This window comes from Ornithorhynchus anatinus, chromosome 12 (genome assembly GCF_004115215.2).
Source record: "Ornithorhynchus anatinus isolate Pmale09 chromosome 12, mOrnAna1.pri.v4, whole genome shotgun sequence".
Taxonomy (NCBI): domain Eukaryota; kingdom Metazoa; phylum Chordata; class Mammalia; order Monotremata; family Ornithorhynchidae; genus Ornithorhynchus; species Ornithorhynchus anatinus.
Genome location: NC_041739.1, coordinates 58,996,497 through 59,023,946, shown reverse-complemented (window position 1 = coordinate 59,023,946; position 27,450 = coordinate 58,996,497). Strand labels below are relative to the sequence as shown.

Here is a 27,450-nt window from a genome sequence, read left to right as displayed (position 1 = left end):
CCCCCGTGGGGCGCCCAGTCTTCATCCCCATTTGACAGATGAGGGAAGTGAGGCACAGAGAAGTGAAGTGACTTGGCCACGGTCACACAGCTGACAGGCGGCAGAGCCGGGATTAGCACCCACGCCCTCCGACTCCCAAGCCCGAGCTCTTGCCGCTAAGCCCCGCTGCTTCCCAAAACCTTGGTATTTGTTAAGCGCTTACTATGTGCAGAGCACTGTTCTAAGCGCTGGAGAGGACACAAGGTGATCAGGTTGTCCCCCGTGGGGCTCACAGTCTTCACGCCCATTTTACAGAGGAGGGAACCGAGGCACGGAGAGGTAAAGTGACTGGCCCAAAGTCACACAGCTGACAAGTGATAGAGTCAGGATTTGCCGCCAAATTGATCTGTTGCCGATTTGTCCATTCCAAGCGCTTAGTCCAGTGCTCTGCACATAGTAAGCGCTCAGTAAATACTATTGAATGAATGAATTTGAACCCGTGACCTCTGACTCCCCAGCCCGGGCTCTTTCCACTGAGCCACGAGACGCAGCGGGGGTGGGTGGTGGGTTCTAATTCCGCCCCTTGTCGGCTGGGTGACTTTGAGCCAGGCACTTCGCTGGGCCTCAGTTCCTTCATCGGGTTGAGACTGCGAGCCCCACGTGGGGCAACCTGATCACCTTGTATCGCGCCCAGTGCTTGGCACATAGTAAGCGCCTAAATACCATCACTGTTATTGAAGCGCTTACGGCGTGCCAGGCCCTGTGCCAAGCGCTGGGATGGATACAAGCAACTCGGGTCGAACCCAGTCCCTGTCCCTCGATCCACCCGCCCCCTCAGGATTCAACCCCGCTTCCCAGCAGCTTCTCGTAGGCGGCGGTCCCGTCCACCGACTCTGCTCTGCCCTCCCAGTTGCGGAGTGTTCTTCGCACAGTAAGCGCTCAGCAGACGCCGCCGATGGATTAACGCTGAAGGCCCGTCTCCTCCAAGAAGCCTTCCCTGACTGAGCCCCGCTTCGCGGCTCCCACCCCCCTTCTGGGCCGCCCCGACTCGCTCCCTTTCCCCTCCCGCCCGTCCCCGTCCCACGGCACTTATGTCTAACTCTGCCATTTTATTTATTTAAATCGATGTCTATTTGTATTGATGTCTGCCTCCCCCACCCCGGACCGTGAGCTCGTTGCCGGCAGGGATTGTCACTCTGTATTGCTGCCTTGTACTTTCCCAAGCGCTTAGTACAGTACTGTGCACACAGTCAGCGCTTAATAAATATGTCAGTGAATGAATAAATGACCACGTCCCCCTCCCCTCGGCGCGGGACAGAGGTTTGGACCCTCCTCAACAAAACCCCCTCCTGCTCTCTTAAACAGCGTCTCCCCGCCGTACACCTCTGACTGTAAGCTCCTTGAGGGCGGGGATCATGTCTACCGGCTCCGTTGTATTGGACTCTCCCAAGCGCTTAGTACAGTGCTCCGCATACAGGAAGCACTCAATAAAAATTGTGGTACTTGTTAAGCGCTTACTGTGTACCAGCGCTAGATATACGATGATCGGGACGTCGTCCCTGCCCCGCAGGGGGCTCACGGTCTTAATCCCTGTTTTACAGGTGAGATAACTGAGGTCCTGAGACGTTAAAAGTGACTTGCCCGGGGTCACAGAGCGGGCAGGTGGCGGAGCCGGGATTAGAACCCAGGACCCCGACTCCCAGGCCTGTGGTCTTTCCACGGGGCCAGGCTGTCTCTGCAGTAAACTTTACCGATGGATGGATTGCAGCGGTTTCTTTCGTCGTCAGGATTCACCCGTTTGCCAGAAGTGCCGTCCATGGGGGGTCTGATCTAGTAGGGCTCAAGAAGAGGAGTGCGTGGATTTGCCATTTGATTGCCAAGCTCCGTTAGACGGGGGTGCAAGCGCGACACCTTGTAATCGCCGACTGCTGACCCTACATTTAAGATCAGCATCCTCCCGATGTTTGTGGTGGATCGGATTCTCTGAGGGCGTTGTGAAATTCAGTGGACCTGCTAGGTCTTTTCCATTCATGTTAAACCCTCTTGCAACTGTTCATTCAGTAACTCTTGAGCGCTCACTGTGTGCAGAGCGCTTTGCTAAGCGCTTGGGAGAGTACAATGCAACAATAAACACACAATTCCCTGCCCACAGCGGGGTGGGGGGCAGGAGACGTCAACGCAGATAAATTACAGATATGGATATAAGTGCTGTGGGGCTGGGAGAGGGGAAGGACAAGTTTGAAAATGCGCCTGTCTTCTGAAAAATAGCAGATTAAATGAACTTCAAAGGTACGAAATCCAAGTTTGCCCTTCGGTGGCCAATCCTGAGGAATGACTTTCCAGACCTCTAGCAGCAGTTTACACCCATCAAAGTATTGGGCAAAGAACTTGGGAACTTAGGCCGGTTGGGACTTGTCCCTTTACGTTTGTAAGATACAGGTCTTTAAAAGTTGGTCTCTCTCCCCATTTTTTGTCGACAGATGAAAATGAAGTTGAAAGACCAGAGGAGGAGAATGCCAGGTTGGTTTAACCGATGATTCGACCCGGAAATAATCTGACTCTATCGCTCTATACACCCATAGCCCGTCTGTATTTAGAGATTTACTGTGCCATTTAAGCAATTTACTCAGCTCCCTGCGCACTGTACCTTCTTTTCTGTTCCCGGGTGACTTTGTGTCTGTCCCCCCTTCTCTTTAAGCACAGGGTTTGTGTCTTCTAACTGTTGAATGGAGATTAGTGCTCTTGCCCACGGTAGGGGCTCAGTAAATACTATCGATTAGTGATGGTGCTGAATCTGAGACAGATTTCCCACACGACTGCAGTACTGTTGAGGGTTGTGGAGATGCTCTTCGAGTGAGATTCGTGGCTGGATGGATGGCCGTCCGTCTTGGCCGAGGTTACACAAAAACTTGAAACCGAATGAGCTTAGGTCATTTATAAGCTTAACATCAACTTCAGGACTCATTCCTAAAAAATGGGCTTGCTTTCTGGTGGGTTCTCTGGTAGAGATTTAAATATCCTCAGAAGGTGGCTTCTGCCAGTGATAGGGGTCAGGATTATTTGTGGCGTGGACTGTAACGACCTTTCCCTGCTTTTGACTCTTCAGGTGCTAAATATATTAAAATAGTGGGATGATGTGTATATAAATATAAGTCCTATAATCGTAGACTTTGCTTAGATCGCGAAGTTTGTGAAAGGTCTTTTTAATCCATGAAACTGTCAAAAGGCTATCAACCACTCAGCATTCACAGAGTGCCTTCCGAGCGCTAAGCACTGTACTAAACGTATACTTTTAGCTAAGTTTTGTAGCTTTGCTATAATTAGTCTGCTAGGTTTTCGCTACTAAATAATTATAGTCAGTCTCCTAGCGTGAAGGTTTTTAATACCCTTCCCAGAACTGATATACCTGTCTTATTAGAAGAGCATTTTACTTCAGGCGGAGGCATATGAAGGCGGTACTTTAAAAAACAGAGCGGGCGATTTCGGTCTTCACTTTGCGAGGATAGTCCGGGGACCCAGCACAGTAGGTTGGTTGGGATGGCATCGAGTGGAACAGTTATTCAGAGTTTCTACCTCGTCAGTAGGTGAGGCGGGGAGGAATTTTCTTTACGTCCAGCAATGTTTCCACACTGATAAAATGGTAGTGTTTACTTCTCTCTAGTTAGCGATAGCTCTTTTGAGAATATAGTGACAGTACCATGCAGTGTTATTGCCATTGGTCCCAAATTTCATCGCGTTCTCTGCAAGTTGGAACAACTAATGATTAAGAAAGATGCTGAAGTAGAGCACTGGAGTAAGCAGTTACTTAACCACTTACCCTGAAGTGCAACAGAGTTCATACTTCTCCGCCAACGTGATCCACTCAGCATTGAAACAGAAATGCAACGTCTGACTCAATTGAATTAATACTACTGTCTTCTTGTCCCAGTTGTTAGAGTGTTAAAACTTTCAGCCTCCCGCCATTTGAAAACTGCAGGAGGTTGAGACTTTTAGTAGAGTTTAGTGGCGATGCCCTCGTGTGGCGAGCACCCCGGTGGGTGCCAACCAGGACCTTCCTGGACCCGAGGAGCCTCAGTGTGACCCGCAGTAGAGTTCAAACCACCCCTCTGATCACCCAGGTCATTGTGGAAAGTTTTTACGTAGTTTTACCAGCGTGCAAGGGAGTGACACATAACACCCTCACTCCACCCAAGGGTCCAATATCAATCTGTTGGCCAAAGGAGCCCGTTCTACCGAAGCTGCTGCCTTCTGCTTCCGAGTGCTGCCCTTCTGCTGCCCTTCGCGTGCCTCCGTGCCTGACTTCTGCCTACCTCCGGGTGCCCTAGTGTGATTCAAAACTAGCGCCTTTTATCTGCCTTCGGCATCGCTGCTGGGAGCTCTACCTGACAGGCATTGATTGATCCAGGCCCCGCCTCCCTCCATGCCCCACCCCCACATGCCCCCAGTCACCTGCCTCAGGTAGAGCCCATCAGTGCCTTCACCGCTCTGTCTTCCTTCTTCTCGTTCACGGGATCACAAACAGTCACTAAGAAGGGAGCTCGTTGTGGGCTCACCACACCCCTTCAACTAGATTTTCAGAAGAGAGCGAGTCCCCACGAAGACATGTACTCTGACTCTACCGTTCGTTCCTTTTTATTCTGCACCGCGTGCTAAATAGACTAAAATTAGAGTGGCATGATGTCCGTCGGTCCTATCATCGTAGACTTGGCTTAGATCCCGAAGTGTGTTTAATACGAGAAATGATCAAAATGCCATCAGTGACATTACGATAGATTTTTCAGGAGAGAGAAAGAATCCACTAAAAGAGTCCCTTTGAGACTGTGAGCCCGTTATTGGGCAGGGATTGTCTCTCTCTGTTGCCGAATTGTACGTTCCAAGCGCTTAATACGGTGCTCTGCACATAGTAAGCGCTCAATAAATACTATTGAATGAACTTAAAACGGGCTCATCTACCTCCCGAAAAACTATCTAGATTACAAGAATATCGCTATCCACCTACCACGGGCATCCCTGTCAGATTTCCTCAACGTTTTGTCTCTAATCCGTAATAAGTCGTAGATTTTAAGTTGTATTTGATGAAAAGATGACAGGAGCTCAAAGAAGGAAATTCCCCAATTTTCCTTTGCGAAGCATTCCAGTATACACCGTATTTAGACGTTGACTTGGAAAGTGTCTCGAAGCTTCCACTGTGCATTTGGATCTGACAGGCTCCGCAGCCGCAGAGGTATACAAAACTGGTGAGAGAGAGTCTCTGCTACCTAGTGACTTGTATCGTAAAGCATGAGAAATATTACCAAGAATCAGACTGCTGTCCCACTGTCTAGTCGGAAGTAACAACGTTCTGAGAGGGAAGGAAATCTCTGGGATCTGATTTTCTGGTTGTCCCTTTCTGTACTTTTTTTAATTGAAAATGAAGCAAAGTAGAGCTCTGTGAAATATTGTTCTGGACTTGGTTACGGGCCGGAAACGTAACTACTTAATTCTTTTGTATCATATTCTTCCAAGCACTTACTACAGTGCTCTGCACATCGTAAGCGCATAATAAATATCGTTGATTGAGTGATTGACTCTTGGCTTCTGTCTATTCAGAAAGCCCTTCAATTGTCAATCCAGAAGGTGCTTTTTTTTTAATGATGAGCACAATCTAACTGAAAAAGAAAGATCCTTCCTGATCTGCAGATTACTCGATCGGGGTCTCTTTCATCAGTGAATATACTAACAACTCCAGGGATTTCTTAGAGATTTGTGGAGTATGGAGTAGTTTGTTGGATTGGTGTGTTCTAAACCTTCACTGGGTCTAGTGCTTAGCCATGTGCACTGTGAGAACTGAAAAAAATACTTACCGTTTGACATATGTGAACTCTTTTCAAATTCTCTTGAGGTAAAGCACCCTACCTCCTGGGTGTAATATTGTTTTTAATTCTCAGTTTTTGTGGGTGAGAAGGAGAAGTCACGATCTAAGCTGGCCCTGATGTCCAGTCTTACTGTCAACTGTATTCATTAACCAACTCGGCTTTTTAGCATGTGAGAAAAATTTCGCCTCCAAGGCATTTCACGTTTATACTGAAATAATAAGTTTTATCATTTAGCATAACGGGAAACTAGAAAAGCAGTGTAGTATAGTAAATACACTAGGGGACGGACCACGCGTCAGGACACCCGGGTTGTAATCCTGGCCCCACCACTTGCCTGCTGTGTGATCTGGGGCAAGTCACTTTACCTCTGTGCCCCCATTTCTTTATCTGAAAAATGGGGATGAATTCTCTGTTCCACTTCGCCTTATACTGGGCCTCACCTGGAGCAGGGACTCTGTCTGGTCTGATTGAATTCTGTCTACTCCAACGCTTAGAACAGCGCGTGGGACAGAGTAAGCAGTTAGTAAAGTTCCCCAGTTATTACTAATTCAACTGCTTTTAAATTTCAGGAAGTCGCCAAATTTTTTTCTGTATATTGAATTCTTCAATGGAAATGAATTGGTCTTAATCGCTAATACTGGTGCAGGGTAATAACTGCCTTTCTTTTTGTTGTTTGTTGTTCTAAGTGCTAATCCGCCCCCTGGGATTGAAGATGAAACGGCAGAAAATGGCATATCAAAAACGGTAAAACTTGCAGTTATCCACTGATAAACCTGTCATTTTAACCTGATCTTTGAAGGAGTGTTTGAGCTGCAGAATAAAAAAGGAAATGTTCCAGGAAGCGAACGTCCTCAGATAGCGTAGGGGATTCTGGGTGTGCCTGTGGTTGAAGCCAGTAGTCAGGTGTGCGTTTGATGCAGAGGAAACTGGGCCACCATTGGGAGTTTTTCAGGAGGGAAGGGATGTTTTTCGAAGTACTGTTTAGGCAGTTGAGCGTAGGGGGGATTGAAGAGAGGTTGAAGGCAGCGAGGAGACCAGTGCTCTAATCCAAGCAGGAGGTGGTAAGAGCTTGAAAGTCACTTCTGGACTGTACAGATTTTCTTTTCTGAGCTGATGATACTGTATCTTCACTAGTGCTTGGCAAAGAGTCAGTACTTAACAAAGACCCCGATATTACGATCATCATTAGCGTCGTTATTTTCCTTCCCAGTGCCTCCCAGCGTGGCCTAGCTGGATAAAAGCCCGGGCCTGGGAGTCAGAAGGACCTGGGTTCCAATCCCAGCTCCAGCGTTCGTCTGCTGTGTGACCTTGAGCGAGTCGCTTAACTTCTGTGCCTCAGTCACCGCATCTGTAAAATGGGCATTAAGAGTGTGAGCCCCACGTGGGACGCGGACTGCGTCCGGCCCGTTGGCTTGTAGCTGCCCCCTTGCTTAGTACAGTGCTTGGCGTATAGGAAGCACTTAACGAATACCGTGAAAAGAAGCACTCGAGTCAAGACTTGATTTCCAAGGCGACTCTGCCCCGATTGTCGTTAAACAGTGATGTAATTGTAACGTGTTTTCCCATTCTTATGTGTTGTTGTTGTAGAAGGTGACAGAGACCGAAGATGACAGTGACAGTGACAGCGACGATGATGAGGACGACGTTCACGTCACCATCGGAGACATTAAAACTGGAGCCCCGCAGTATGGGTAAGCCATTTGCAATCGTCTAGGCTTTAAAAGGTTGTTCGAGGATAATGAACGGAACAGAACGGTGCTCTACACATAGTAAGCCCTTAACAAATACCAACATTATTATTATTATTATTATTATTATTATTATTATTATTATAAAGCTGTGATTGAGTACTTCGGAACCTTATCGGACAGTTGCGTCCTTGGAATGTGCAGGTCACTGCCTTGGAACGTATTTTAGGAGCTTCTTAGCAGTCAGTGGTATTTACCGAGCGTTACCTAGGTGCAGAGCACTGTCCTGAGCACTTAGGAAAGTGCAGGGCAATGGAATCAGCAGACTTGCTTCCTGCCCAAAGCAAGTTTACAGGCTAGAGCTCTAGAGTGTAGAGTTTACAGTCTAGAGTTTTACTCACTGATTCTCCCCACACCGATGATCCAGTTTCTGGTTCAGTCCTGGCAGCGGTCCGAGAGGTCTTAATCATTCAAATCCAGTGAGGCCTTGTGGATAGAGTCAGAAGGACCGGGGTTCTAATCCCGGCTCTACCACTTGTCTGCCCTGTGACCCTGGGCAAGTCACGTCTCTTCTCTGGGCCTCAGTTTCCTCAAATGGGGATTAAGACTGGGAGCCCAATGTGGGGCCGGGGCTCTTTCCAACCTGATTTGTTTGTATCTACCCCAACGCTTAGTGCCTGGCACACAGTAAGCACTTAACAAATACCACAGTTATCCAGAGACGATTCAGAAACCTCGACAGTAGCACAAGTAAAATGCCTCCCACTTGACCAGAGTGAACAGACAGCGGCACATTCTCAGCTGGCAGCGGCAACCTAACAGCCCGGGCGCCTAGTGGTAAGTCCCTGGGAGCCAAGATCATCATTACGGCGTTTGTTAAGCGCTTACTATGTGCCGAGCGCTCTACTAAACGCTGAGGTAGATCCAGGATAATCAGGTCCCACATTGGACTTCCAGTCCAAATAGGGAGAACAGCCATCGAACCCACACTTTGCAGATGAGGAAAAGGGGATTCGGAGAAATTAAGGGACTCGCCCAAAGCGACACGCCAGGCGAGGGACAGAGCCGGGATCAGAACCCAGGTCCTCCGACTCCCAGGCCCGGGCTCTATCCACTAGGCCTTACCGCTTTCTCTGATTCTCAGCATCCCGTGGAAAAGCCACACCTGGTCAGACCCGTAGTGTCTCCGACGCCGTGTGCTGCCTGGGGAGTGAGTGGCGGGACACTCCGAGGACCCTGTTGAGGCCTCAACATCGAACTACATGGTTGGGTCATCTGCCCCTCTGATCCATAAACCGGAAGACCGCTCCCCATTCGGAAGCCTTCTGAAGGCGTTTATTCTTTTTTTGTGTTCAGAAAGCGGCTGTGTCGAGGGTGGCTCGGTGGTTCCTGTCCTAACCCTGACTTTTTGGGAGAGGGCCTTAGCGTCAAAATGCTTTTTATCATGCTCTCACTGCCCTGCCAAGGAAAATCCTATCGCTTTCAGGTGTTGCCTAAAGTATATATATGCAAGCCATGTGGTTGCCCGAAATAGGCGCCAAGAAACTTGCTTCCTCATTTTTTTTCTCCTCTCGAAGTTGGTGAATAATGGTTCTCGTTTTACCTTTGGGAACAAAGAGAAAAAAAATTCTTCCCCGTTCCGGCTCTTGGGAGGCAACGTGGCCTGGTGGAAAGGCCCGGAAATCAGAGGAGTAGGGTTCCAATCCGCTCTGCCCCTTGCTTGCTGTGCAAGTCACTTAACTTCTCTATGCTTCATTTCCCTCCTCTGCAAAATGGGAATTTAATGCCTGTTCGCCCTTCTGCTTACACTGTGAGACCTGATGAGCTCGTAACTACTCCACTGCCCAGAACCGTGCATGGCACATGGAAACTGCTGTTATTATTAATATTATTATTATTATTATTATTGAATGTGCGTGCAACCTGAAACTGCCATAAGAAAAGCAGTTACCAGAACAGTATTTGAAAGCAGCCCGAGCCCTGCATCGGGATTCAGGGCAGTGGCATTAAAAGTTTGGCCGAAATTAGCCTAGTGTTGTTCTTCCTTTGTTCAGGTACTTTTTTTTTTTGTTTTAACACAGTGTTGGCAACCTCTTCTGGCATTGGTAATCGCCTTTACTGTGATCATTTTGCAAACTATCTCCTGATAAAGGAGAAGAAAATGGAAACTCGTAAGCACTTAGCTTTTGTGTATTTTGCTCAACACCTTTGACAAAGCTGTTCAATTTTTTTTTTTTTTTTTTAGGAGCTATGGGACAGCACCTGTCAATCTCAATATCAAGGCTGGGGGACGAGTTTATGGAGCTGCTGGTAAGACTTGCTCATGTAATTTGTTTACTTTAGAAAACAGTACCCAAGCTCTGGTTATTTGAATGGGTAGAAGAGCAGTCACAATATTTTTTTGAGGACCATTTTAAGATAGAATCGGGGAGGAGGTAAGGCAGTTTTTATTTTACTCATGTTTGAAATTATTAGGCAGCCATGACAGCGTTGTATATCCATTAAGTGCTCAGCCCCAAGTTCGCTGTTCAAACCCATAACTTTTTATAATTTTATGTGGATTTCGAGCCTTGCATTTAAAACAGTCTCTAGAGATAATTGGAACAGCGGCAGAGCACATGTAAGCCGATGAAGTCCGTGAAAGCCTTCGGGTTTTCTCGTTTCCCGTGGTTCATAGTTTTTGTATGTGATGACTGGGTAACGGATTGTAGTGAATAATTTTAATTGGCTGAGTTGTAGCATTAGAGCTGGAGGTGCCTTAGATTCATCTGGACCGGTTCCCTGTCTGCAGTTAGGAATATGATTAAATCGGCGTGGACAGTGGGCCCTCTCTCAGAGTCAGACCAAAAGAGCAGGAATATTGACTCTGGAGTCCAAGACTCGATTCCTCCAGTGTGAGTCTGAAGCCTCTGTGCACCAATAATTCAAGGCACGGAAGCTGCCTCATTCTCTCCACAAAAGCTGAAAAGTGTCCAGGACATTCTTGGCGAGATTGTAAGCTCGTTTGGGGCACGGAATGTGCTTCCCAACTCTCGTATTGTCCTCTCCCAAGCACTTAATAAGTAAGCACTCCGTAATCATATTAATTATATTGATTATCAACAATAAACATAATATATAGATATGATATCGGTATAAATGCTATATAATGCACCTAACATAATAGTCGATAATATATGTGATATTAAAATGGTATTGATTATTAATAATAAAGGCAATATAGATATAGAAATAATAGATATAATAATATGATGTGTGATCTGGATAATAGATGTACTGTGAAATGTAATATTATTATGAAATAATAATAATGATAGCGATGGTGTTTTTTAAGCATTTCCTGGGGGCCAGGCACTGTTGTAAGTGCTGGGGTAGACATAAGCTAATCAGGTTGGTTACAGTCCCTTTCCCACATGGGGTTCACGGCCTTCACCTTCATTTTAAGGATGAGGTAACTGAGGCGCAGAGAAGTGAAGTGATTTGCCCAAGGTCGCCCAGGTCCTTCCGACTCCCAGGCCCCTGCTCTATCCACTGGACCACACGGCTTCTCATTGATTGATGCCTCTTGGTGACCCCGGTGACCTGAAGGACAGCCCCCAATCCGTGTCGTAACCTAAGTGAATGTGGGAAATGTGTTTGCGCTTAAGTACCGGAAAACTCTGAACGCTGCTTAATGTGTGCCCAAGGGGCCTGGGGCCTTTCACATCACCCAGGAGTTTTCTCGGCCATTGACTGAGAAAAACAGACTGAGGCTGGGTCCTCTGTTAAAGTGAAATTCCCTCCGATGCATGCAAGTGGCATTATTTTTCATAACTATCCACATTTCATTTGTGAATTTCCAGCGCTCGGCGCAGGAGGTTTTCCACTGCAAAATGGGTAGGCTCCACCCGCTACGAATCCTTAATTTCCTTCTTATGACTTTTTGGCAGGTGAGAATTCAGTTTTGTCTTCATCGGGCTGGCCTTGCCTTGGTGAATTTTACTGTATATGACAGTCCGCTCTATCCAGGGAAAAGATTTTGGCACAGATTCCTCATGTTGGAACGGTCTGTGTATTTGTTTGAAAAAAAGAAAGTGGACTTTGTCCAAGGAAGAGAATTGACCCATTTGAAAACAAGTCGCTTTTTGTGTTGAACGACGACGCGCTTTGCTACGCCCAGGCAGATCGAACCGCCATTTCAGGGCCGAGCTCCGGGATAGGGTCAGTGAGTTTAGCCTGGAGATTCTAGTTTTCCGTGGGGTCGTTCTGCCGCTCGTGGGCCGTTACAGGGCTGCTGCGGGTTGATTCTAACTTCCAACCCAGCCCCCCGCCTCTCTTCCCCCACCTCCCTAGTCGTTTGATTTGTGGTTGAGGAAGTTCTGGACAGGCAAATGGCATGGGGGGGGCCTATAGGCTAGACCAAACAATCGGTAGTATTTATTGAGCACTCACCGTAGGCAGAACACTGTACTAAGCACTTGGGAGAGTCCAGCAGAAGAAACGATATGATCCCTGCCCTCAAGGAACCTCTAGACTGTAAGCTCGTTGTGGGCCGGGAATGTTTCTGTTAATTGTTCTCTCCCAAGCGTGTAGTACACTGCTCCGCCCGCGGTAAGCACTCGATAAACATGGCTGACTGACCCACTGACTTAAAATCCAGAGAACCATTTTTTTTTCGGGCAGCTGTAGCGAAACTATCGTTCTTTTCTCTTTTTCCCCCCTCGTAGGAACAAAAGTCAAAGGAGTAGACCTCGATGCACCCGGGAGCATTAATGGAGTTCCGCTGTTGGAGGTAGATTTGGATTCTTTTGAGGATAAACCATGGCGAAAACCCGGTAAGATTATTGGTGGCCATTTTACAATGGGTGTTCGTCACTTGTAAATAGAAAATGGAGTGGGGTGAAATCTCGGTGCTTCTAACCCGTGGCCCTCTTCTTGGCTGTGATGAGTTAAGCGTGGCCTGGAATAAGAAGGCCTGGGTGAATGCAGTTTGAATGGCCCGCTGAGATTTGGTGGGGGTCCACGTTTTGGTGAAAGGAACATAGAAAGGAGAGGGAATGCTGTAAAATTGTTTTGAATATGAAAAGGCGTGGTGAGAAATTTACAAAACAATCTAGGACTGCTTCTCTGCAGATAGAAATGCCCCCGGCCGAATTTGGAACGGAAAAAAGCGTAGTATTTTGAGGCAGCCTCTCCGCAAGATGGGACGGGACCAGTGAGGCTAGGAAAGTTCCACGTCATTTTGAAATTGCCACACTTCATCACCTCATAGGTCATGAAAAGATTCATAGCCAGCAAGAAGCCAAGGATGTCCTTGCACCTTTAAAAGTGTGATTATTTAATTTTTTTTTTTTTTTGGTAGGTGCTGATCTTTCTGATTATTTTAATTATGGGTTTAATGAGGACACCTGGAAAGCCTATTGTGAAAAACAAAAGAGGATTCGAATGGGACTTGAAGTCATACCGGTTACCTCAACTACAAATAAAATCACGGTAATTAGTAAATGTTCTATAAAATCACTCTCTTCCCTCCCCTCCCCCGACCATGTGCCCCCAATGAAGGTGGCATAGTACAGTAAGATGTTTTAGAATTCCATCTGCTCCTCTGTTGATTAATTTGTTTTCTCCCCTCCCTTGCAGTCTTTTTCTTAAATGTCCTTAGTTTTATATGTCACAGCCTAGTAGCGACTGGTCTGTAATTGTGTTAGTCTTAATGTGGCCCATCAGTTCAAAATTGTGTGGTATCTTAATGGGGAATATGTTATTTAACTTAGGCCGAAGACTATACTATGGAAGTTACACCAGGTGCAGAGATCCAAGATGGCAGATACAATCTTTTTAAGGTGAATTTTAGTAAATTATCCTTGGTTGCTCTCATTTTCGTTCTCGAGTATGCTTCTCATACCACCACACGCAGACGAGGTTGAAGTGGAAGTTGCTCTAATTTTTTTTTTCCTAGCTTGCAGCTTCTTGGTGACTTACAAACTTGCCGGACTGTTGTTTTGCGTCATCCCGTTCTCCTCCCTCCCTCTCCGCCCCCCGCCCCTTACTGCTGCGAGCACGTGAGTTGTTGGCCTGATCGTACTAACACATGCCGAGTGAGACTGCCCCTGCTCTATGTTGTGGTTTTATTTTCAGTCCAAGCGCGTTTGGTCGTAAGAGATCAAGCGTTGGGTGCAGATGGGCTGGACGAGCTCTGTAGGCTGGGCCGTGATCTCTTCTCAGAGTTGCAGCATTTTCTTTTTTGACACTGTGACGTGAACTCTTTAGCAGGGTGGCACCCTGTTTATTCCTGTACGTTTATGAGAGCTTCTCCTAATGGAGATAATGCCGGGATGCTAGCTGTCCCCTCATCCGGTTACGTGTCTTTCAGAGAATGGCTTAAGGCATTGTGATTTGTCTCTTGATTGTTATTTATCATTTCCTTTGAAGGGGTAGTTTTGGGGGGTTTTTTTGGTCGGTGCTTCTGGACACAGTTCTATCTTATAGCACATTACTTAATGCTAATTTACTTGCTGCACACGGTAAGGAGTGGGGTTCCTGTTCTTTTCTAAGACATTTGGAAATGGGTGGGTTATTGCTATCCCTTTGTAAATCGTTGCTAGGTTTTTTGCTTTTCTTCCCCCCCCCCCCCCTTCGGTGCTGTCTTTCTAATTAGATCCACCTTTCAGATGTCTGATCACATCTTCCAAGTCTCATTAGCAGGCAGATGGAAGAACGGATGAGTTGTTTTTAGTGGTGAAAAGCAAAGCAGTCATTGTATGGTTTCTTTTCTCGATCCCAAATAAGAACAGCCTCTATTTGCATTCCTTCCTTCCTTCCTTCCTTTCACGGTAGGTCTTCAAACCCAGGAGTTTGGTCTCCAATTTTAGGCAGCCATCTTGAGTCAATTGGGCACAGGGGTTGACTCTCCGCATGCTATTTTTAAGGGTGGTGGGTTGGGGGGGGGGTTGGAGGTTTTTTTGTGTCTTTTTTCCGCCTAATGGGAGAAGGCTGTGGCTACATCAGGGCCAAGGGAATTTAAAACTCTGAGAGGCTAAGCCGAGTGAATTATCAGGCTCTGGTAAACTATAATTTATGAAGATGTGAGGGCAGCGGGGCAAGTATTCTCAGCCTTTTTAGTTAATCCATTTTAGAAAATGATTTGAGAATAAAGGGACTTAAGTCCTTTTCACACATTAGAAGAGCCCATTTTCTCCCAGCAAGGGATTATTGTCTAGAGGCAGTCGCGTTGCCTCTTCCTGCTGAAAGTGAACTTGAACTAGCATTGGATTCTTGGGATGTGTGAGGGTAGCGCTGCAGAAGAACGTTCAGAAAATCCTCATTTAAAGTTTACTTGACATTCGCATTTTGGAGAAGAATAAAGCCAGCGTGCTTACGGGGAAAACATTTAGAGAATCATGAGCCGGAAGGAGCTGCAGGAGGCCACTCAGTTCAGGTCTCTGCCTCCAAACAGGACGACACCTAAACTACCCAAGACCCAGATTTCACAGCCTTCCTTGGCAGCTCTCTTTCAGCTCTTGATAAAACCCGTCAGCATGCTCTTACACGTCACTAACATTTCTGTCATTGGTTGCTTAAGGTTGCCCTTTTTTAGGAGGGGACGAGGGGTGTCGGGAGGTCTTCGGTGGAGTTAGAGACTAGCTAGTCCACATTCTTGCGATCACTCTTTATCGAGGTGAACGGTTGGGTAAATGAGGAAGCCACCCATCAGCCAGGCCCAACTCCTTTACTGATCTTTCCTCAAGAGTCTTGTAATCCTATAATTATTTCTGCTACTACGCCAAGGATCATCTCCAATTTTCCCCGCATCTCCACCACCCCGACCAAACTGGCTCTCATAAAGGCCCAGCCGAGGCTTTGTTACTTCCTGGTTCCTGCGTGTCTTCGGCAGCACGCATATTAAAACCGGAACGATTCGGAGAAGATTAGCATGACCCCTTTGCGAGGATGACACGCAAATTGGTGAAGCGTTCTTTATTTTGCCCAGCGCGTGGGACAGTGTTTGGCACGTAGTAAGTGCTTAACAGATGCCGTCGTCATCGTCGTTTTGTAAATATCCCCTGGCCCTGCTGCTGAGGTATGTGCGGCTAGGACCTTCGGGCCCGATCGTGCCTCATCTGAACTTGTGGGGTTTTTCTGTCCAGCTTACTGTCCCTGCTTACTTGATTTGAACAAATCCTAATTTGGAGCTTTTCTCTCAGCTCATTAAGGTCACTTGGAATTCTCTTCCTTGCTGCCCCAAAACTGGCACATCCCACCAACCGAGCGTCCTCGACCTAAATAAATGTGCTCCCTCTACTTTTACTCCTATCACCACCCAGCGGATTCTGGATCGTGCCCAACTCTGTTGTGTTTTTCGCTCCCAAGCACTTTGTACGGAGCTGTGCACGTAGAAAATGCCCAATAAATACCATGGTGGTGGTACAGAACAACTTGGCTACGAAACCGGTAGGCCCAAGACTGGATTGCTCATTCTACCTATGATTACACTTTGGGCTCTTCTTTGCTTGTGGGTTAGAGCTTTTGAGAGGCATGACAGCACCAGCTGCATCTCGCCCCCGTGGCCTCGTGCCCGCTCCGAGAGGTCTCGTCATCAACCAGTGAAATTGAGGCACCAAGCAAGTGCGTGATCTTTAAATTGCCTATAGAAAATGAGGCCTCCACCCTTAAAGAGTTTATAATCTGGAGCTGTGGAGCTCTGTTATTTGGATGCTGCTTTCAAAAACAGGAAATTTAAGTAACTTTTCTCTTAGTGGGGTTTTTCATGCATTACATTTGAACGTGCCTGATTACCTTAAAACCATTTAGTAGCATTTAGCGAGCACCCTCTTGGTGAGGTGCACTTTACTCGATGCTTGAGAAAAACAGTCTCAAGTGGAGGCGCTTTCCCTGCCCACCGAGAATCCAATCCAACGGGAGACAACTCTCAATCAATCAGTGAATGGTATTTATTGAGCGCTTACCATGTGCAGAGCACTGATCTAAGTGCTTGGGAGAGGTCAATACAACAGAGTTTGGTAGGCACGTTCCCTTCCCACAAGGAGCTTACAGTCCAATTTTTAAAACGTACTATCCCAACAGGTCAGGCAACCGCAGCACAGTAATCTTCGAGAACTACTAAACAAAGCATTATCAGATGTGTCGTTGCGTCCGCACATGTGGGCAGCTGAATACTTGAACACCCCTGCAGACCGGAGTGCGTGCGCATGTAGATGTAGGCAGGAAATGGAAGCAAAGTGAATTTAATTGAGGGCTGGTTGTGGTGTTGATCTGCATTTTTCAGGTCATTCAGAGAGAGAGGAATAGGGTTTTAGGCTGGACGAGCCCTATTTTCTCAGAAGGAAGCCCTGCTAGGTGTAGGGGGCTGCTTGTGCCAGGGTGGGCCAGGGACTGACCTTACTTGGTGTGTGGTGAGGAAGTCTGACCGCGCTTGACATGGCGTATAGGTTGGAAGGGGAGACGAGGTGAGATGGAGCGTGGTCTAGTGGAGAGAACCCGGGCCTGGGATTTCGAAAGATCTGGGTCTAGTCCTGGCTCCACCCACGTGACCGCTCTGTGACCTCAAGCAAGTCACTTCTCTGGGCCTCAGTTACCTCGTCTGCAAAATGGGGATTAAGATTGGGACGTGGACTGCGTCCAACCTGATTAGCCTGTATAATAATGTTGGTATTTGTTAAGCGCTTACTATGTGCAGAGCACTGTTCTGAGTGCTGGGGTAGATACAGGGTAATCTCTATCCTGTATCTATCCCAGGGCTTAGAACAGTGCCTGGCACATAGTAAGCGCTTAACATATACCATTTAAAAAAGAAAAATCAAGCAGGAGGAACGGTCCTCATATTGGTCAAGACACATGTTGGGGGAATTTAGAACTGGGGTGGAAGGAAGTGAAAGATGACTAGGTAGAGTTGGGACGAGAAATGGGAGGCTTGAGAAAAAAGGTCATTCTACAATCTCAGCTAGGAAGGGGCGTGTTGACTTGGACGAGGGAAGGGTGGTGGGCTGCAGGTTGAAAGCGGAGGCGGGAGCCGTGGCCTCCCCACCAGGAGAGTGGGACCAGGTGCAGGGGGAGGGCGAAGGAGGGCCGGGCTCTGGGGATGCTGGCTCCACGGACGGGGGGCTAACCTGATGGACGGCCTTTCAGAGGGCACGTTTGGAGAAGGAGCCAGAAAAGCCAGAGGGATGAGGGGCAGAAGGCTGCGGCACGCATCCCTTAGCCTCAAGATGCTGAAAATGCTGACTGTCTCCCTTGGGACATCTGTTTTCAGTGGACTGTGCTAAGTGGAAGAGCAGGACAGCTGTTCTTAACTTCCCTTCCCTCCTGGCCCGCTCTTTTTACTTGCCTTAGAAATTGCGTCTGTATCGCTGACTAAAACTTGAGGGCTTTGGGCTATTTACACCAATTTAAAACCCTTGTATCCCTCAGCGATAGAATTAAAACTCCTTGCTTCCAGTGTTGACATGACTCATTTTACTGTTGGTTTTTTGTTGTGCTTTTCTTTTCCTTTTTTTTTTTTTAAACAATTTTCTTCTGAAGCAGAAAAGAAAACAACTTATTTTAAATTGAGATACCCGTTTAATCAAAGAGAATTTCTGAGGTGAACTTTTAGCCATTAATCCGGATTGTTTTAAGCCTTATGTCACACATCTTTGAAGCCACATGTGTCTTCCTGTCCATCCCCTTAAAAAAACACGGGATACCGTTCTAACAAAGCTAGTTTCGCGTTCTGAAATGTAGTCTTGGGTTCAAATATCTGAAGTTAATTCCTCCGTAAAGAGGAGTCTGTTTGGATCGTGTTCTCTGTAAACTGCTGTTACAATTAAAGTAGATGAGCTAATGAAGAAAAATTGTTTTGAAGGTTCAGCAGGGCAGAACTGGAAATGCAGAGAAGGAAGCAGTACTGCAGGCTGCCAAAGCTGAGTTTACATCTCCTCCCTCCCTATTCAAAACAGGACTCCCACCAAGCAGGTTAGTTGAGCCACCGTCATTCAGTAAAGCCTCAGCCTTGCCATAACTGTGTACGGGGTAAAGCGTGGGTCGTTCTGCGGAAGTTAGAAGCGGGACTGCTGTAGGGGCCCTGATTTCTTCCCTGCACTTCTTGTTTTCACAGCCAGCAGGATGGAATTCTCCAGGTTCGAGGACCGAGTGGCTTAATTGTCCCCGGGTAGTTGAGCTGGGGTGGGGAGGTCCCTCAGCGTCGCACCTGGAGAGTTCCCAGTACTCTACCGGTCTCGGCAACGGGAGGGAGAGTCAAACAGAGGCCCGTCCAGTCCATTCCTAGCTTGGGCAGTGGCTAGCGAGTGGCAGGCCATCGGCTACAAGTCAAAACTCACCCGGGCTGGGCAGCAGCGCCACGGGAGAGAGTCGAGGGCGGAGACTCGAGTTTACCGCCCGGAGGGCGGCGACGGTAAACCGCGTCCGGATTTTTATCCGCAAAACTCTCTGGATCCACTACCGGAACGATTGCAGGTGGAGAGCGGGGCGTTCCGGGAGAGGTGTGTCCGTGGTGTCGGAAACGACTCGACCGCACAAGACATGTTGAGGGGGGAGTTGTGGAATCGCCTCTAGAGAGGCAGATGTTGCCTCTCTGGAACGGTTTGGACTGACTTAGGTGTGATCCCACCTAATGTAGCCTTTGCCCCTTGTAGAGGGTGAAACCGAATGTGGCTGGGCAGGGGAATCCCACTAAGCCAGTGGCATCTAGAGAAATCACGATTTAAAGATGCTTCTGAGGGGTTGAGTGAGGACAGGAGAGCGACAAGTTGCCACTGGACAGACAGGGCAGTTTGGGCGTCGGGTTTTGTCCTCTTACTTGCCTCCTGAATGTCCGAGGAGTCCTGGCTGGGGGCCGCTGTGGAAAGATGCAGTTCTAGAACGGGAAAGGCTGAAATCGGACAAGCCCGTTGGACCGTGAGCCTCATAGCGCTTCTTAGAGCCCGCAGAAGCCCTGCCAGATTTAAGTAGGCCCCAGGCATCAGGTTGCCCGGGCACATTTGGGCCAAACCGCCACCTTCTTCTATTGGAAAATAATCTTTGGAAGACAAGCTCGCTCCATCCCTCCGTGTCCCTCCTGGTGGTACCCCGTCCGTGGCGGCTGCCGGTCCAGGGCTGTGGTGGGTGTTAGCAGTGGTCCCAGTTCTCCCCGGACCAGAGGCACCTGGTTGTTAAGGGGACACTTTGAAGACTCGTGCCCATTCTGGAGTGGGTGGGGTTGGACAGCTGCCCACCTGGGTGTTCATCTTTCCAGCATCCCCGGGCCGGGCCAGAACCTAGGCGGGTCTACGGTGAAGGAAACACTCGGCAGGGCGTTAGCGGATTCGTTGCCTGTCACGGGCCACTGCACTTGTTGACCTCACAGAGTCCCTTCTTCCAGCCTTGTGATTGCAGAAGCCCCGGCCCCACCTCCCTCAGGTTGGCGGGGGAGCACCTTCCCACCTTTTAATGTCCGAGTCAAAAGTCTTTACCCGCCGCCGTTTTTTCACTGGGCTTTGATGTGCTCCCTTTCCCGGCTTGGGTGCACTCCTTTTCCTGCCCCTGTCCTTCTGATTCGGGCAACAGGAGGTTAACTCCTAGAAGAGGCACTTTTGAAACGTCTACGAGAAAGGGCGCTACCAAAAAGCAATTCGAATGAATCGAGACGCTTTTCAAGAATCCCGACGTTAACGGAGAAGACGATCCTACTGGATCGAGCCCCTTAAAATGCGCAGAAAATTGTGTCCCAGACGGAGAGCGATTATTCTGGGCGGTTTCCCCGCTTCGTTACGTGTTTCTCATGTCTCTCAGGGTGACTACACCTCATGCCACTCATCAGAGACGAGGGTGTGAGGGAATAGATACATTTCCTCCTCTTTTGAGGCACTCGCCTCCAAATAGTCTTTCTGACTTCCTTGGTCTGGATTGAATTTTGTTCCATCCTGTCTTCGAAAGAACTACGCACATCCTCATCTCATTGCTCTTCGTTGGTCCTTAGGGAAGGCTCTTTTCCAAGTCAGCCTGAAAACAACTCGAGGGAATGCTTTGGAGTTCTGGGAAGCACCTCGCTTTTCACTGAGCTCAGTAGAGTGTTTCTGCCAGCGTCTTTTGGGAGAAACAGGAGAATGGAAGTGGCACTTTTCGCTCCGCCGCAGGGCCGAGGCAGGACACCGTGTCTCCGCTCCATGGGCCGATTCCCAGCCGTCACCGTAAATCTTTGCGCTTTCCTTTGCAAGCCCACTGGTGGAGGGGTGTCCAGAATAGGTTTATGCCTAGGACCGCTGCTTGACGTAGCCATTCAGGGTCTTTACCAAGGGAAATGCTGGCGGCCCGACTTAGCAGTTGATGTCTCGAAGCTCACAGGAAAACTCTGGGCCAGGATGAACTGCCAAGCGAAGTGAAATCTGAGATTCGCCAAATGGGCGGATCCCGATTTTTGGCTCTCTGTTCTAAAGCTTTGCCCCTCCTTGGACCCGGAGAGGGACTCCATCTGAACAATTTCTAGCATGTTTCTCATTTAGATGTAATTTCTTGCGAAGGAAGTTGAAAATTGAGTTTTTAGAGAGTGGGCACGCTGAAGGAGTGGTAAGATGTGGCAGCAGGGTTTGGCTCTGTGCCTCGGACCCACAAGAAGGAAGATCCCCGCCCCAAGGGAGGGAAGGAGAGAGTTGTCGGAAATTCGCAAGCAGATATTAAAATAATGCTATTAAGTCACAAAAGCAAGGAAATCTTTCAGCCGTGCCACCTCGCCCCCGCCCCCGCCCATTTCTCGTGGCACATCGAAGCCCAAAGTGAAGTTCTGCTTTTACGTCACTCAATTTCTGCATTCAGGATGATCCTTTGCTCCTCCCCTGAAACTTGCCGAAAGAGCCCCCGCTCCCACCCCTGTGTGTTTTAGATGAAATCCCGTTTACCAGCCCATGGTTACAGATGGGCCGCAGGGTTAGTGCTTCCCGCTAAAGGTTCTTCCCGGCGGCAAGAGCTGGGTTTCGGAAGGGACAGGGCCTTGAGGAAAAGCTTCAAGGAAGAGAATAGAACAGTTGAGCGAGAGAAATCTAAAGCCACGGAAGTAGAGGCACAAGATAAGATCTAGAAAATTTACCTCAGCGAAATCAGCAGCTCTTCTCAGGCTCAGGCAAGCACTGCCTTCAGAAAAGCCGGTCAGGCAACGGGAAGGGGCGGGAGCGATACGGGAGGGCCGAATCACCCGACCTAAGGTAAGACGACGACCAAACAGTATCGACAAGTTCCTCACTCCGGGGACCATTGGTTGTCTTGCTTTCTGTGGGAGAACAGTGGATCCCGCTCAGGGTGGCCTCACCTCTGTCTCACCTTGATATTGCGACACCCGTATACCCTTCGGCTAAAGAAAGGCACACGGTTATTCAAGAGTCTGAAAATTGAAATTTTTTGCTCCGGGCAAAAGCCTTTTTAATAGACCCCTCTAGTGTTTTCCCTGCAAGGGCTGAAAGTCATTTCACTTCATTATTCCCGGTCGACTGGTAACCCTTTCCAGTAGATTGGAATCTCTCCCAAGGGGGTTTCTGCTCAGGTGCATGTGGAAATGGCACCTTTCTTCTCGTTCCAAGTCGTGGTTCATTTTCAAGATTTTCTGGGTGTCCTTTGCTTGGTTTTTTTTGGTTTCTCTTTCCTCTCTGAAAATCCCTCTCCCCTCATTTGGGGTGTCAGGGCTCTCTGAGCTGATGGCCTGGGTCTCCCACATCAGGCCTAGGGTTCCTTGAGGATTCAGCCCCAGTGCCTACCCTCCTCCTCTTCTTTGTCCCTTTCAGCCTTAAAGTTTGATTTTTGAACGGTGAAATGAAGACCCGCCCCTCCGATCGACACCCAGAGAACTGAAATGAAGGCATATCGTATTTGAAAATGTTTTTATGGAATCTTCGGTTGGTTTTCTTATGAGGGGGCAAAGGGATTATTTCCCTGTTCCTGGAACTTTTTTGGCAGGTTAGGTTTGGTGGAGAAGCTGGGGTGGAGAAACCAAGCCCGAACTGGTATTGGCCTGGCCGAGTTTATGCCAAAGGCATTTTAGATCAGCGTTGGCCAGTTTAATGGCAGGCTCTTATGGGAGGTGAGTTTTAGGTACTTGAATGAAGTGCTTCACCGAGATCCTCCTGGTCTTCTGTGAGATTCTTGATCTTTGGTATTGAATTTTCCCCTTCCCCAGTAAAAAAGACCTCTACACTGAGTTGTTAGAAGACAGGGTGACTCAGGAGGAGCTGATTATTTTTGATACGGCGTTTCAAAAATAAAATTGGTCAGTTTTGTTTGTCCTTGAATATTTGCCCACTGGGGAATTACGATATTAGTTTGTTTTTGCCAAAACGCCATGCAGCGGATTTTAAAGTAAGTCATGCTCCTAAGAAGTGTCAGATCACATCATGTAACGGAACCTCAGAAAACAAAAAATAGAGGCAACACCCGGGGCTTCTCATCGTGTTCCCCTATCATCACTCACATAGTAGGGAACAAAAGCAGGGCAGCAATAGCCGTCGTCTCTGTTATCCATTGAAAGATGATACCGTTGCTGGGGTTTTCTTCTTTTTATTTCCCGTTCATTTTCCGTGTGGTGCTTGCCGGCTCACTCCTCTCTATGCAGTAGCTGCAAGGTGAGGGGTCACCAGGCCCCCCTTGGGCATCAACCTGTTCATTCAGTAGTATTTATTGAGCGCTTACTATGTGCGGAGCACTGTACTAAGTGCTTAGAATGTACAGTCCGGCAACAGATAGAGACAATCCCTGCCGTCCCCTGCCCACCCTTCAGGGTCGCCACCCACCTTCCCAACTTCTACACCGGCAATAAGCTACTTTAGTACAGCGTGACTTGAACTTGAGAAGCAGCGAGGTCTAATGGGTAGAGCCCAGGCCTGGGGAGCTGGGTTCTAATCCTGGCCCCACCACTTGTCTCCTGGATGACCTTGGGCAAGTCACTGCACTTTTCTGTGCCTCAATCACCAAATCTGGGGATCGAGATTATGAGCCCCACGTGGGATATGGACTGTATCTAACCTGATTATCTTGTACCCACCCCAGTGCTTAGGACAGTGCTTGGCATATAGTAAACACTTAACAGTTACCATAAAAAAACCCAAACTATGCTCCTAAACTGTGGTTTTGGCTTCTGAAAGGCCAAATTGCACCAATTCAGCTCAAATAAATTAAGCCTAGTGTGCACACATTGTCGTAAGATGTCTGTTTTATTTAGAGTGCTATTGCCTTATTTTTAGATTTCTCTTCGGTAATGCACTGAGTGACTTGTTTGCCCCACCTAAATGACTCTGGCCAGCTTTATTGTACATGTTGCGTCCTGGGACGTAAACTCGCCGGTGCCTGGTGCTATTTCAGCAGACTTAGCGGCCTCTCCTGTTTTGCCACAGTTTGCCAATAAACTAATATGACTTCAAAGTGCCCGATTTTCCTTTAGGTTGTATTCAATCATAGGAAAGATATTCAACTTTAGAGAGTGCCTGTTTTAATGTAGTATGAAGAATCTTTCAATGGTGGAACAGTTTAGAAGGGTAAGTCTAGAGAATGGGGTGGTTCTGAGGATCCTCAAGTTGACCAAGCCGCCTTCTGACAGGTTTGAAGTCTCAGTGGAGTCATTGTCAATTCCTTGACAATACCAGGCCAGTCAGACCAGGTTCTTTGAGTCGCATACTGAGTTTAAAAAAAAACACAAAACCAAAACTGTCCCTGAAGAATTTATACTCCAAAACTACTTTATAACCCCAGTAATCAATCAGTGGTATTTATTGAGTGCTTACTGTGTGCAGAGCACTGTACTAAAAACACCTGGGACAGCATAATGTGACAGAGTGGGTTGACACCTTCCCGGCCCGCCTGGAGCTCAGTAAGTATTAGCGATGACGATTTCGGTCATGTCCATTGAACGTGTGTTCACGGGGAATGGTAGTCATGCTCCGCAGTGACCTCCGTTCTCTGTAGCCCACGTAGTTTTTGGCAGTTAATCTAAACAGGAATTGTAGGTGCACATCAGAGGATGTGGGCACACGAATATCTACTCAATTGAAACTTTCCACCAGGAGTGAAAAGGTGGTTTGATTTGGGAATCTGTTAAAAAAGAAAAAAAAAACTTTAAAAGGATTTTAAAAAAGAGTTTCCAAACAGCTTTCCCACCGCCAAGGTGCGTGCTGTTCCTATTATGTCTTTCCTGAAATTTGGGAAGTCTGCAATCCAGGTGTGAGACGTGCTGTAGTATCGAGGCTCAAAGTAACACTGAACTCTTTCTTTGTTCCAAGTTATCACTCTTCTCCAGTTTCCCAGAGAACAGTTTCAATTACAGTCTATTTCCTACGGCTCCAACTCTGAATGTCCTGGCTTTTGTTGTATTCCTAAAACATTATTTTAATGTTTTTATTGGCGGGGAAGGGCAAGCTTTGGAAGTCTCAGGAGTTCTTCCGAGAAAGTTAATTTGGTCATATTGCAAAATGGCAGGAGATTAGCGGGGACTTAGCTCCATTCAGGTTTTAATGAGTCGGAATTAGCCAAGGCTTTCACGGATGCTGATTGGGTTGGGTTTTTCATGTTTCCAGGAGGTTATCTGGGACCATAGATGTCATTGGTCAGACGATAACGATCAGCAGAGTGGAAGGAAGAAGACGTGCAAATGAAAACAGCAACATACAGGTTGGTATTTAAGAATTAATGCATCTCATGCTCGCCAAATAGGGGTTTTTGCTTTGTTTTGCAGTTGTACTGGTCTTATTTCTAACCAACAGTTAGAGCGAGATGACCTGAGTATTCTACTTTGTGTGCTGTCTCAGATGGAAGCTTGACCACGTGGGGAGGAACAAGAAACTGGTCTTTGGCCTATGGTGTTTTTCGGAGGATTTTTGTTGTTGTTTTACCTTTCCATTTGCATCTGTTGCCAACATTCCCCACCCCCTCTTGTGGTCTGCTTCTCATTTGTGTACTCCTTCCCAGCTCATAGTACAGAGCTCTGTATATGTAAGTGCATAGTAAATGCTGTTATTTTAAGCACTTAATAAGTTCTATTACTGTATCACCTTTAATCCTTCCCAAAAGAAGAACAATCAATACGATAAAATGAGTGGGAGCATTGAGTTATAGCCCCTTCTCCTAAAATGACATACATAATTCTACTACTAGATGGTTAAACAGGTATTTTAATATTTTCAAAGGTGTGGATCTTTTATCCTATAGAAGATGAATATGCCTAATGTGCTCCATGTATTGTAGATTTTCTATAAATTAACCGCAACACTTGCAGACCCTCTGCAACAAAGAAGCTAAAGGCTCTGATTATTATTATTTTGTAGTTTAACACTTACTGTGTGCCGGGCACGGTACTAAGCACTGAGATAGATACAAGCTGATCAGGTTGGACACAGTCCATGACCCACGTGTGGCTCCCTTTCTGAATCCCCATTTTACAGATGAGGTAATTGAGGCAGAGAGAAGTGAAGTGACTTGTCCAAGGTCACACAGCAGACAGGTGTTGGAGCCGGGATCAGAACCCAGGTTCCCCTGACTCCCAGTCCTGTCCACTAGGCCATGCTGCTTCTCTGTCAATCAGCCACTGATCGATTGATTTTTGAAGAACTTTCACTTTTAAAAAATGCATCCAAGTTTTCCGTTCCTCCTCACTTCTGTGAAGTAGATGGGTCTGGCCCTCATGAGAAAGATGAGTGATATCCATACTTGCATTATGAGTTTTGAAAAGAGTTACTTGGAGTTAATTTCTTATGGATTTCCTGACCCCTTTTTGCATTTTTTAGTAACCTTTATCTTTGGCCATAAGCATTTTTCTAGGATTCTTACAATTCTGTCTGAGCTTAGGAAATGGAAAGGATTTACACTCCAAGATGTTGCTTTTGGTGAATTTTCTTGGTGCCCTGCACTTGGGCACATGGAGATTGAACCATGGTATCTGTGTGCTTGGTTGTGCTGCGCCCCAGAATTTTGGGGTAAAATTAAGATTGGATGCAAATGTTCATTTTCCAACAACGGTTATCTCTAATTCCCTGCAATTTTAGGTTCCTTGAGGGTCAGGTCCATATCTTCTACTTGTGTTGTTCTCACTCTTCCCAGTGTCCAAAACATTGCTCTCCATAGACTTGACATCCAGTAAATACCAATGAATACGTCTTCAAGAGTTTTCATTTTGAGTTTTAGATCTGTTTCCTAAACACTTCGGGCATTAATTCAGCTGGGATGTGGGTATCTTTTTCTTTTTCTTTCCCGAGGTAAGTCAGAAATGAGATTCACGGAAATCAGCTCACCCCTAAAATCAATGGTATTTATTGAACGTTTATTGTGTGCAGAGCACTGTACTGGGCACCTGAGAGAGAATGTAATGCAATAGAGTTGGTAGGCACGTTCCTTGCCCACGAGGACCTTACTGCCTAGAGCTCGTTGTGGACAGGGAATGTGTCCGTCCACTCTGTTGTATTGCACTCTCCCAAGCGTTCAGTACAGTGCTCTGCACACAGTAAGTGCTCAAATACCACTGATTGATAGAGGGGGAGACCTTAAAAAAATTACGGCTAATCTGATAAGAAAGTGTGCAGAGCCTATCCGTCGATGACTGACCGTGGTCTTAATTCCTCTAGGTCCTCTCCGAACGATCTGCCGCTGAAGTAGACAACAATTTTAGCAAACCCCCTCCATTTTTCCCCCCTGGAGCTCCTCCCACTCACCTGCCACCACCTCCATTCCTTCCCCCTCCTCCGACTGTCAGCACTGCTCCACCTCTGATTCCCCCTCCAGGTAAGACGATTCTGCTCCTTTGAAAAGAAACGCCAAGTGGAGGGTCCTCTTTCCGTGTGTTCCTTGTTTTAAAGTGAAGCCAAATGTCAGCGTGGTGTCGCTCCTCTTTAGGAGGAAGGCCGAAACCTCGCTGGCCAAATGCCCCTGCCACGGGACCACCCTTCTCGTCTGTGGACCGGGGATTCCGGGAGCGTTTTTCCTTCCTGTAC

The 27,450-nt window shown here is 47.4% G+C and overlaps 1 protein-coding gene and 1 non-coding gene across 6 annotated transcripts in view; both read left to right on the top strand.

Annotated features, from left to right (window-relative positions):
* Positions 1 to 27,450, top strand: part of FIP1L1 (factor interacting with PAPOLA and CPSF1) — a 54,675-nt gene that overhangs the window by 1,720 nt on the left and 25,505 nt on the right. For 2 of the 5 annotated variants that reach the window (XM_029076466.2, XM_029076468.2), the window contains exons 2-11: positions 2,460 to 2,499; positions 6,521 to 6,578; positions 7,422 to 7,525; positions 9,768 to 9,832; positions 12,229 to 12,336; positions 12,864 to 12,994; positions 13,276 to 13,344; positions 18,363 to 18,472; positions 25,045 to 25,138; positions 27,085 to 27,241. In XM_029076466.2, the coding sequence (XP_028932299.1) occupies positions 2,460 to 2,499; positions 6,521 to 6,578; positions 7,422 to 7,525; positions 9,768 to 9,832; positions 12,229 to 12,336; positions 12,864 to 12,994; positions 13,276 to 13,344; positions 18,363 to 18,472; positions 25,045 to 25,138; positions 27,085 to 27,241 (936 nt within the window). The remainder of the gene's footprint in view (positions 1 to 2,459; positions 2,500 to 6,520; positions 6,579 to 7,421; positions 7,526 to 9,767; positions 9,833 to 12,228; positions 12,337 to 12,863; positions 12,995 to 13,275; positions 13,345 to 18,362; positions 18,473 to 25,044; positions 25,139 to 27,084; positions 27,242 to 27,450) is intronic. The other 3 variants (XM_029076467.2, XM_029076469.2, XM_039913745.1) reach the window with 2 other exon arrangements.
* On the top strand, positions 15,383 to 15,486 carry LOC114815718. Its single transcript, XR_003763521.1, has one exon. It is a non-coding gene; the product is annotated as a U6 spliceosomal RNA (small nuclear RNA).